Source organism: Lipotes vexillifer, unplaced genomic scaffold (genome assembly GCF_000442215.2).
Source record: "Lipotes vexillifer unplaced genomic scaffold, Lipotes_vexillifer_v1.1 scaffold1149, whole genome shotgun sequence".
In the NCBI taxonomy this organism is placed as follows: Eukaryota; Metazoa; Chordata; class Mammalia; order Artiodactyla; family Lipotidae; genus Lipotes; species Lipotes vexillifer.
Genome location: NW_006796238.1, coordinates 534,913 through 546,270, shown reverse-complemented (window position 1 = coordinate 546,270; position 11,358 = coordinate 534,913). Strand labels below are relative to the sequence as shown.

Below are 11,358 nucleotides of genomic sequence, written 5' to 3'. Positions count from 1 at the left end.
GAAGGCAGGCCTTTCCCAAGGAATCCTTGGTTAAAAAAAAAAAAAAAAAAAAAAGGTGTCCCCCACCCCCCACCCCAGCAATCAAGTGTACAGCACAGGGATGCTGCTATGAGAGAAACTTAAAACCTACCTGTGGTCAGCCACAGATCAGAAACACGCCCATCTCATCATTAGTGTCAAACTCATTCATCATGTGTAGGAGAAAGGCTGTAGTGGGAAACCCTAGGATTTTACTAATGCTGAAGAAAGAGGTTACCAAGCAAAATAGAGGAAACCTCATTAAAAGGGGACTTTGAGTTGATAGGAAAAAATAGCATATTTTTCATACATTTCAGATGCATCAACTTAAGAATGAACTATAAACAGACCACGGTTGAGTCGCTCCAAAAAAACATCTCTTGACACTCGGATGCCCTCCAAAGTGATATTTCTTCAGTATAAGACAAGTTTTACAAATTCAGATTAAATTATTAATATTATTGTATTAGTATGCATCTTCATCAATTCAAGGGCAAGGGACAAATTAGTTCCACATATTCGCTATCAAATAAGACATTAATAAAACAAGGAACCATCTCAAGTTCCACATACTCCTAGAGAACGGCTTAAGTGCCACGCTGGCATCAACTCCAAACTGAGCTACTGCCGTCGCAGTCCTGGGGTCCCATTTACTGAGCCGGGTAGCTCTGTATGCTCACAGATGTTTAAGTGGAATTTTAAAAGCCCGACAGCAGGTCCTATAGAGACTCTACTTACACTCACGTTGTCAATGGGAAGAAGCTGCCGTGGCTGTTAGGAATGTCTCACGGACCCAGAAAAAGAACAGGACTTCCATCATTCCACAGCAGCTTAGCACGATCTGAAAAAAGTCCCTCTCTCCCCTCCTTAGCATCATGAGGCTAATCAAGGTTTCACCAGCTCACACACTGTAATGATGGACAATGTGTGAACAGTGAGGGGAGGAATCCAGCACTGTTAAGGGAAGAAAAAAATCAAACAACCAAAAACTCAAAAATAAAGCTCTCAAGTATATATTACCTTTTTTCCCCCCAACATTTATTAAATGACATTGACATGATTGGAACTGGAACAAGTTTTTCATGACTAGTGATGGATCCATGAGTAGCTGTTTCTAGAGTTAGTACTTTAGGAAAACACATAGGCATGAATAAAATGTAACAGTAACAGGAAATGGGCAATGCTGCAGCATACAGTTTCTTAAGCACCTTAAAGGATACAAACTCCTTTTAAAGGACACTTCTTCACAGACAAGTGAAATGAAGCAATGAAACCTCTAAAGTTAATACAAGATTCTGAAAGTAAATGGCATCTTAATGGTTAAAATATGAACAATGGTGAAACGCAGCAACCTCTAAAATCAGTCATCTCCAGCTGTTTCGATATTGACTAAGTATTAAGCCAAGACAACGCATATTCTGGTTTCCCTTCTTCCAAGAACACCCCAACTTTTAAGTCTTAGTCTCTCTGGACAATACTGGTAGGTAATATTTACACTGACAATTCTCTTACAAAAAAATCAGTGATGGTTCTTGCCAGCACTGAAAAATAACGAGTATAAATCTCTCAGTGCTTTGATCTAGTTCTTGAGTGAGTGCAGTTTAGATCCAGAAAGCCTTAAAAACTCAAACAGGCATGAAAAATATAACTGTACATGCACAATTAACATCACTCCCCCTTACTCTATAAAGCTGGAAAAGTTTATAATTGTTAGAATTTAACAAAAAAAAATCTCTAGAATTCAAAATAGTGCCGTAGTTCCCTCGGTTCATAATATAAAGCATTAGAGAAGGCATGATCACTATAGTAATACTGAATCACAAACCCAAGTTCAGGTGTCCTGAGTTTCCAATAGCAGGAAGGTAATGGTAGCCAGCTTTCAGAATAATGCCATAAGCAATTTAGTTTGCTGTCCACAGACGATAAAGCTGTTCCTGAAGTTATGCTGCCCTATGTAGGACACAGAACTAGAGGAAGAAAAACAGGACAAAAACTGTTAAATAGAAATGAATATTTGTATATATTTACACAAGATGTATATATATTTATACACATTTTTATGTATATACATTTTATATGTATATAAAAAACACCATTAGAACTAAACATTAATGCAAGGATCTATAGTAGTCATTTTTTTTCTAAGGTATAAAAGGCTACACCCAACAATGAAACGTTTTCTCAAGACACATTGATTAGAATTGCCCAGAAATGAGATACCAAAAGGCCATGTCTCTTAGGGTACCACTTAGAGATATAAACCCATAACGTTAGCCCTGTACGAGGCTTATAACACAGCAAACGGCTCCCCAGTGAAGTCAAAGAAGGATCCAAGTGTCTGCACACAATTTTCTTCCCATCTAGGGTCAGCACAGTGGCAGCCAGAGCTACACTACTAGCCTTTGGCACAGCTGTTGAGGGCCGGGGTGGAAGCAGGCTGCGGTGGCGTAATTACACAGCAGTGAGAAAGAGAAGCTTAAGTAGCCCATACGGCATCCATCCCATCTTTTCCAGGCCAAATGAGGCCACTTTTCTACCTTCTTTCACTTCTTACCTTTGCACTGAAATTAAGGTGGTATATGTAGGCAGCTAAGCCATAGTCACTGGCATTAAAAACAACAAGGAGAGGGGCTTCCCTGGTGGCGCAGTGGTTGAGAGTCCGCCTGCCGATGCAGGGGACATGGGTTCTTGCCCCAGTCTGGGAAGATCCCACATGCCGTGGAGCGGCTGGGCCCGTGAGCCATGGCCGCGGGGCCTGTGCTCCGCAACGGGAGAGGCAACAGCAGTGAGAGGCCCGCGTACCACAAAAAAACAAACAACAACAACAAAAAAAAAACAAGGAGAATGTCCCATCAGGAAAGGGGAAGGAGAGTTCTCCCTTGAGCAATACCCTCTTCCTGGGCAAAATGTTCTACTGGTCCCCAAGGAAGAGAAATCACTAACTGGCTATGGATTTTCAGAATGGGTGGAAAAGAGCATTTTAAATAGCCCTCCATCCTCGCCTTCCCAGGCACATGAACTCCTCTGAGTGTTACACTCCCGTCTTCATTTTCTCATAGTACAGAGTCACCCTTTAGTCTGAAACCCAGCTTCTTTTCCACCCAGTCCTCACAATACAAAACCAAGACAAAAACCGCAACACATGCACACAAGCAGCTCGTCTAGCTAGACCTGGGCTCGCAGACCAGAGCCAGCAGCCCGAGCAAGGGGAGCAGAGCTGGAGGCGTGCCGCCTCCCTAGGGCAGGCGGTGCAGAGTCGCGGTTACAGTCCCAGGTTTTCAGGGAAGAAAGGAAAAGTCACACCCCCACCATACGACCCAGCAATCCCACTCCTGGGCATATAGCCTGAGAAAACCATAATTCAAAAAGAGTCATGTACCAATATGTTCATTGCAGCTCTATTTACAATAGCCAGGACATGGAAGCAACCTAAGTGTCCATCAACAGATGAATGGATAAAGAAGATGAATGGATAAAGAAGATGTGGCACATATATACAATGGAATATTACTCAGCCATAAAAAAAAAACGAAATTGAGTTATTTGTAGTGAGGTGGATGGACCTAGAGTCTGTCATACAGAGTAAAGTAAGTCAGAAAGAGAAAAACAAATACCATATGCTAACACATATATGTGGAATCTAAAAAAAATTAAAAGGTTCTGAAGAACCTAGTTGCAGGACAGGGATAAAGATGCAGACGTAGAGAATGGACCTGAGGACACAGGGAGGGGGAAGGGTAAGCTGGGACGAAGTGAGAGAGTGGCATGGACATATATACACTACCAAACGTAAAACAGATAGCTAGTGGGAAGCAGCCGCATAGCACAGGGAGATCAGCTTGGTGCTTTGTGACCACCTAGAGGGGTGGGATAGGGAGGGTGGGAGATGCAAGAGGGAGGAGATATGGGAATATATGTATACGTATAGCTGATTCACTTTGTTATACAGCAGAAACTAACACACCATTGTAAAGCAATTATACTCCAATAAAGATGTTAAAAAAAAAAAAAAAATCACACGCCCACATCCCCCGCCCCGGAACACTGCTCTCTGGGTCATAAAATTCTCCCATGCAGTCTGATGATAAAATAGCTAGAGAATGCTTCAGAAGCTCATTCTGTCTCTGGCCCTCATGGCAGTGCCCAAGAGACCCACTATAATTGAAAATTAAGACATGTTCTTTATGTGCATCTCATTCCTGATTCACATCTATGAAAAACAAACCTCAGAACAATCCAGCTTTCATACCAATGCTAACACAACACAAAAGCAAAGATGTCAGATGTTTTTGTTTTGTTTTGTTTTATTTTGCGGTATGCGGGCCTCTCACTGTTGTGGCCTCTCCCGCTGCGGAGCACAGGCTCCGGACGCGCAGGCTCCACGGCCACGACTCACGGGCCCAGCCGCTCCGTGGCATGTGGGATCCTCCCAGACCGGGGCACGAACCCGTGTCCCCTGCATTGGCAGGCAGACTCTCAACCACTGCGCCACCAGGGAAGCCCTTTTGTTTTGTTTTTAATTCAGAACGTAATAGGAAGAGAAAACCCTCCTCCATCAGAAAGAAAAAGAAAAGCTTATTTAAAAAACCATCATGTCAACTTAGTCTTTTCTACCCTCCTGTTAACCTACTAATGGCTGGCTTGGTGTCAGGTCTTACAGGTGATACTCATGTAATATTCACTTTGTGCTCATGACTATACCAAGGGTTCCCCCTTTATGAAGCTATGATTGAAGAAAAGTCCCATCTGAGTTATCTGACATCTCACAAATCCCAACCTTCGGTTCAGCTAGCTACTCTTGATGGAGAAGAGAGAGAACCCAAAGAAGAGAAGTGTGACCAGAGGAGGACGGCTCTCAAAATTGGATCAAACACTACAGGATGCATTTTACGATGCTCTGAAAATGTTACCTAAAAAACTGCTGCTTTTTAAGAAAATTTCACTGAAAAGTATTATTTTTGCCTATAATTAAATAAGTTCTTCAGTCCCTCTATCATCCAAATTTTCTTCCTTCCTCAGCAAAGCAGGTGATGTCGTTAAAGTCTCAAATGGTCTTCCTTTGCCTCATCACTGTTCCCATCCTGTGAGATGCCGATCTTGCTCCTAAGATGTATGGCTCATTCTTCACTGCCCTGGCTTTATGAAAGTCCATTCTTTTTCTCTTTCTCCCTCCGCTCCCTGCCCCTTACCCCATCCCCATTCATATTCCCTTTGGGACTGTGAACTGATCTAACTGTTCCCTCCTTCATCCGTCCTTCTTCTAGTGTCCCCAAGAGGACAGAGGCCACTTTCTCAAATCCTCAGCGTCAACACCTGAGACTCACATCATTATGGCAACATCTCCATAACATTTCCTCCAATGCCTTTTTTTTTTTTTTTTTTTTTTTTTGCGGTATGTGGGCCTCTCACTGTTGTGGCCTCTCTTTTTTTTTTTTTTTTTTTTTTTGGCTGCTCCACGCAGCCATGTGGGATCTTAGTTCCCCGACCAGGGATGATCGAACCCGTGCCCCCTGCGGGGGAAGCTCAGAGTCTTAACCACTGGACCTCCAGGGAAGTCCCTCCGTTGCCTTCCTTGATGTTTATAATTTAGCTGTGGAAATTATTTCCAGCCCAGGACTTCAAATAAAAATTAAACTTTAAATAACCATACTTTATAATGTTGGAAGCATAAATAAGTCGTCACGTTATCTATTCTCACCCTGCAAAGTAAAAGTTGCGCATTTGGGAGTTACTTTTTAATCTATTAGCAAGACAATGCATTTATTGACCAATCAAAACTTCCCAACAACTGCACATACACTATTCTAAAACTCACCTTTCAGTATATAATCAGTTAACAAACTCGGAACTTTTTCACTATCCTCTTTCATGGCACGAAGAACTGCAAAATAAAGGAGAAAGAAAACACAATTTCAAATTCAGATAACCTCAGTCATGGTAGCCTTAGTCTTAATTACATGATATAACAATTCATGCAAATTGACTATTTTCTGGATGAGAGAATACAACTGCAAATGTTCAAGAATTTGTTATAGTTGAATAAGTCCTCGTTCAGGTCAGAATACTGCAGCTACCTGAGAGCTATTTCCCTGATTTAAAATTTCTAAACAGTGGAGGCAGGAAGCAGGAGCTGGGTTATTACACAGAGCCCCAGTTCTGTCACCATAAATACTGGCAAGTGAGTTACCATAATGTGCACTTCTATGAGCTCTGGAGAGGAGAACCTTGGTGCTGCAGATCTCATGAGCTGGAGGAACTCTTAGGGAAATGGAGAATTAGCCGTACTCTCCAAGGAGCACATCAGTCAGCCTTCTTGGAAACTTTTAAAGAAAAAACAAAACGAAGAACAGACTTCCCATGAAGCAAGCACCCAGCCAGGCTGCTTACTTCTTGATACTCCAAAGGCACCTGGGTGATTTCGCCTCATCCTAAAGAGAATCTTTGACAATTTTATCTCTAAGCAAAGATTTGACAATTTGATCTCTAAACAAAGACAAAACAGAAAACACAGCTACTATTACAGTGGTTAAAAAACATCTAGACCACCTACACTTCCCTTTCACAGTGACTGCCAACTCGAACTCTCCAGAGCATCCTGGGGAAAGGCCTCACTATTCTCCCCCAGATGTATGACAAGACAACCTAGTGTAACTGTCAAGTCAGTCTTCCTGGGTTTAAACCCCGGCTCTGCCACTTCCTAGCAGCGGGACTGTGAGCAAGTTACTTAACCACCCAGTTCCTCATCTGTAAAATGGGAATAATCATTAGACTTGTCTCAAAGGGTTGTTGTGAGTATTAAGTTACTAATTCAGGTGTAAAGGACTTAAAGTAGTACCTGGCACGTTACATACGCTACGTAAGCATTACCATCATTATTAGCACAACTAATATTATTCTAATTCTTATCACTACTATCATTGCACCTCCAATAGCTTTTATGAAGAAGGATACATATCTAAACACTGCCTGTCTCTACGGGGCTTCCCCTGCAGTAACATCTATAGGAGGCGACGGCAGAGGCTCAGATTCTCCCCAAAATTTTCAGGAGATAACCACTTTTCTTAAACTTTCAGAGTAAAGGTCATCCTTCCATCTACTGTCTTCATGTAGTATATTAACTTGGACACTCATTCACACACCCTACATACACATTCACTCACCCCAAATTCCAAGTTGTGTCAGTCTATAAAGACATCATCTAAGGATCGGCCTAGGACATTCTGATGTGGGAATTATGACAACTTTGGTTTGGCCAAGTATGTGTTTGTCCTTGATCTGAGAAGCTGAGATCCCTCAGTAATTCCTGGCTTCTAGGCAATATCTGTGCTCTCTTCTTAGAGAGATCCTTAATGTTCAGTATTTCTGCTTCCAATCATATTTTAGATTTGTTTTCAGTTCTACATAAAATCACGTACCAAAAACCAGCACTATTAAAATCCAGCATTATTAAAAAGTGTGGTGGACTGGAAATTACGAGATGCAGCCCTGTAATGAACCATTCTCCTGTGTGAACTTGGACACTCATTCTTCCTGAAAAGTAGAGGGCTAGCCACCCAGTTAATCTCTTAATTCTTTATTTTATACAGTCTGGCATCACATAAGTATGAAATGTTCTGAAAAGTACTGTTCAAAGGAAAGAATAAAAGCTTCAGGTTAGCAGGCAGGCTGCTTGCAAATAAGACACTTCTTTCCTCGTGCTCCCCCCACCCGTGCCTCGATCACCTCAATTTCCAAAATCAATATCATCATTAATATCCACTCATGTGATGGCTCTCTCGTTCGGCTCCCTCTTTATTTATTTTTTTTTTTTGCGGTACGCGGGCCTCTCACTGTTGTAGCCTCTCCTGTTGTGGAGCACAGTCTCTGGACGCGCAGGCTCAGTGGCCATGGCTCACAGGCCCAGCTGCTCCGTGGCATGTGGGATCTTCCCGGACCGGGGCACGAACCCGTGTCCCCTGCATCAGCAGGCAGACTCTCAACCACTGCGCCACCAGGGAAGCCCCGGCTCCCTCTTTAATTCACAGTTATCACAAATATTTATAAAAAGAAAGAACGTAACAGATCAGCAAATTCAATCCCTTCAAGAAAAACAAGGCCAAGTGACTGACTTACCCCAAATCACACATACATTAATTTATTTACTATGAGGTAAAGAGAGCAAATATTTTAATCCTCATTTTTCACTGTGACTGAGAGAGTGTAAATGACTTCCAAGGACATCCCTATAAGTAATGGATAGAACCAGAATTCAGGACTCATTTATGGCTATCATAAATATACATTATATTGAATGTCCCTTAGGTCTAACAAATTATTTTAAAATGCAAGCCCATTGAAGGTGGAGTATTTTTATCTGCTTTGTTAACTGAAGTATCCCAAGTGCTCAGAACATGGCCTGGCACAGAGTAGGCCTTCATTAAATATTTGCTGAGTGAATAAATATTCTTAAAATATTACTATCAATTTATTTTCTACCTGTTAACTACCTACCTTGGTTTCCACATTCCTAAGAAAGGAGAGTGTTTTAGGCTGCATTTCTAAATCCTTCCTACTGAGTTTCTGACAGTCATACTAATATAAGATCCATGAAGCACCTTATTAATTGATAAATGGATATATTCTTAAATATACAAGAGGTGATGGGAAATTGTTACATTTTTCCTCCAAAAGTTCAGCTTGTAAATGTTTCAAAAGATAAAAAAAACAGGGAAAATACAAATCAACTCTAGATTGAGTGCTGTGTTTGTCACAACCATTTATGGTTTCATTCTCAAAAGAATAAATGATGACATCCATCATTTACTATCCCAAATTGATAAAATAATAACAGAAACAAAACCAGCCAACTAAAATCAGTGTTTAGAATCAGCAAAAGTAAACAAGGTAACAGTTTAATTTTGTCTTTGCTTACTTTTTGTTAATATTTGAAGATCTTCAATAGATGGTGGTCCATTTTTTTTCTCATAAGGAATCACTGTTGTCAAGTACTGCCAAGTCAAAAAAAAAGTGTCACTTAAATCTGATTTACCTTCTCTGCAAAAATTTGATATAGTTACTAGAAGGTTCATTTTATAACATGAGAAACATGAGCCACTTTAGTGATGAACACAGCTATCTTACTATCTCAGCTGGAACTCATTTTTTTTTTGCCCACCTGTTTACATAAATATCAACTTTTTCGCCTTTCAATTATTGAAAAATTCACAGGAGTAAGTCTGAGGGTGATGTGTCCAATTTGTTCATTTTTAAAGTGAAGTCTTATCTAACATTCTCCTTGAATACTTCAACACATTTTTGAAATGGTAATTTAAACTAAAAATATAACCATTCTGCATAACAAAATAGTTCCCAACAGTCAAATGATCCTGTTTTAGACCATTTTTTTCTGGTTGAACAAAACAGTCACATGGATAACTTGACAACTTTAAAAATGAATACCAGCTTTCTCCAGAAGCTAAAAAAGAAACACCCAAATAATTTTAAAGATGTATTACTATTATTTTAAATTATTGTGTAAGTAGTTATAAATGCTTAAAGGTATTAAAGGAAAAGAAAAAAGTGAAAGGAGATAATGGCCCAATGAATAATGAAAATTCATGTCTGATATTGAGACAAACTGCCTAGTTCACTACTGTAAAGGCTCACAAGTATCAGTTATGTCCTATAACTATGTCCCTTGAAAGCATAATCTAAAAATTATTGTCCAGATTCTCCTGTTCTGACCACACCACCAAAAAATGTATAGTTCAATGTAGTTTGCATGTGCTTATCTAGAGATCTACTAGTTTTTTGTTTTTTTTGCGGTACACGGGACTCTCACTGTTGTGGCCTCTCCCGTTGCGGAGCACAGGCTCCGGACGCGCAGGCTCAGCGGCCATGGCTCACGGGCCCAGCCACTCCATGGCATGTGGGATCTTCCCGGACCGGGGCACGAACCCGTGTCCTCTGCATCGGCAGGCGGACTCTCAACCACTGCGCCACCAGGGAAGCCCTACTAGTTGTTTTTACTTGGAATCTCTCCAGACCCACCCATTATTTAGCCCCAGTCCTGAATCTCAGCTCTATTCCTAATCCTCTTTGAGCAATTTTATCCCACTCATAATCAAAAAACAAAATAGAATTGCTTAGTAATAACTGATTACAATGAATTGTTTCAATCTTTAAGAAACTTAGTTCCCACCATCTTTATGGTGTAGGCCTCTCCAAGATGATGCCCAGTTGTGTAACCAAACATGTTTCTTTGTAAAGAATACACAAGAAGCCAAAACACGCCCTCCTGGGGACTCGCTAATGGCATGCATGTCCAGCAACTTGTAGACGCACCAGGAAGCCGCACCTTGGCATGCATGCTGTCTAGCCACACTTTCAGGCCTTCCTGCCCCACTCCCACATGTTGGGTCAGTTTGGAAGTTATTCTGCCATCTTGTGGGTTTGAGAGAGGTGAGAGGCAGTAGAATTAAAAAAAAAAAAAAAAATTCAACCATCCCTTAATGGAGCCCACTTATGAGCTGCAAATGTCAGTGTGAAGGATTATGTCGATTATTTCCCTTCTTGAGTAATACAGAGCTATCTGCAATAAAAACCTAGGCTCAAATGCCTTATTCTGATAAACTGCCTACTAGCTACACTCTGCACACTTTCTCACTCTTCACTTAAGAACTAAATTGAAGAGTTTTCTTTTTAAAGTGAAAGTTTCAATTGTGAAAATTCTAAGCACATTCGATGTAGATGTGTTTCCCATGCTCTTGACATTCCTTAAGTCATTATATCAAAAAATGCTAATAAAAAGCAAACTGCTATACATTTGACTGTATATTTATATCCATGTATAATTTGGTATAAATAATGTTTCATGCCTCATTCAGCAGACAACTGAGTTGGCTGACCACATGATACACCTTAAAAGCACATGAATTTCATTTAAAAGTAGGTAAGGTATACTCTATAAACATTTTGACCTAGAACTGTAGTCTAAAAGATACCAACATCTGGCTTTCTTTCCCCCAAAATGAGATCTTGTTTCTTAAACTTTTAGAATTACAGCAGCATATTTAGTTATTTTCACAGCTATATATTCTACACATGCAATTCATTAAGTCAATATATTAACAGCTATTTGTTTAAAGGTAAAAGTGAAAAATAGAGTTCTAAAACATGTATTAAGAACACACTGGGGCTTCCCTGGTGGCGCAGTGGTTGAGAGTCCGCCTGCTGATGCAGGAGACACGCGTTTGTGCCCTGGTCTGGGAAGATCCCACATGCCGCGGAGCGGCTGGGCCCGTACGCCATGGCCGCTGAGCCTGTGCGTCCGGAGCCTGTGCTCCGCAACGGGAGAGGCCA

General features: G+C 40.9%; 1 protein-coding gene across 2 annotated transcripts in view; it reads right to left on the bottom strand.

Moving 5' to 3' along the window:
• Positions 1-1,030: 1,030 nt before the first annotated feature.
• Positions 1,031-11,358, bottom strand: part of FEZ2 (fasciculation and elongation protein zeta 2) — a 43,571-nt gene continuing 33,243 nt past the window's right edge. For both annotated transcript variants that reach the window (XM_007468389.1, XM_007468390.1), the window contains 3 exons: positions 8,930-9,005; positions 5,834-5,899; positions 1,031-1,985 (listed from right to left, as the gene is read on the bottom strand). In XM_007468389.1, coding sequence (XP_007468451.1) covers positions 1,969-1,985; positions 5,834-5,899; positions 8,930-9,005 — 159 coding nt within the window. In that variant the 3' untranslated portion in view covers positions 1,031-1,968. The remainder of the gene's footprint in view (positions 1,986-5,833; positions 5,900-8,929; positions 9,006-11,358) is intronic.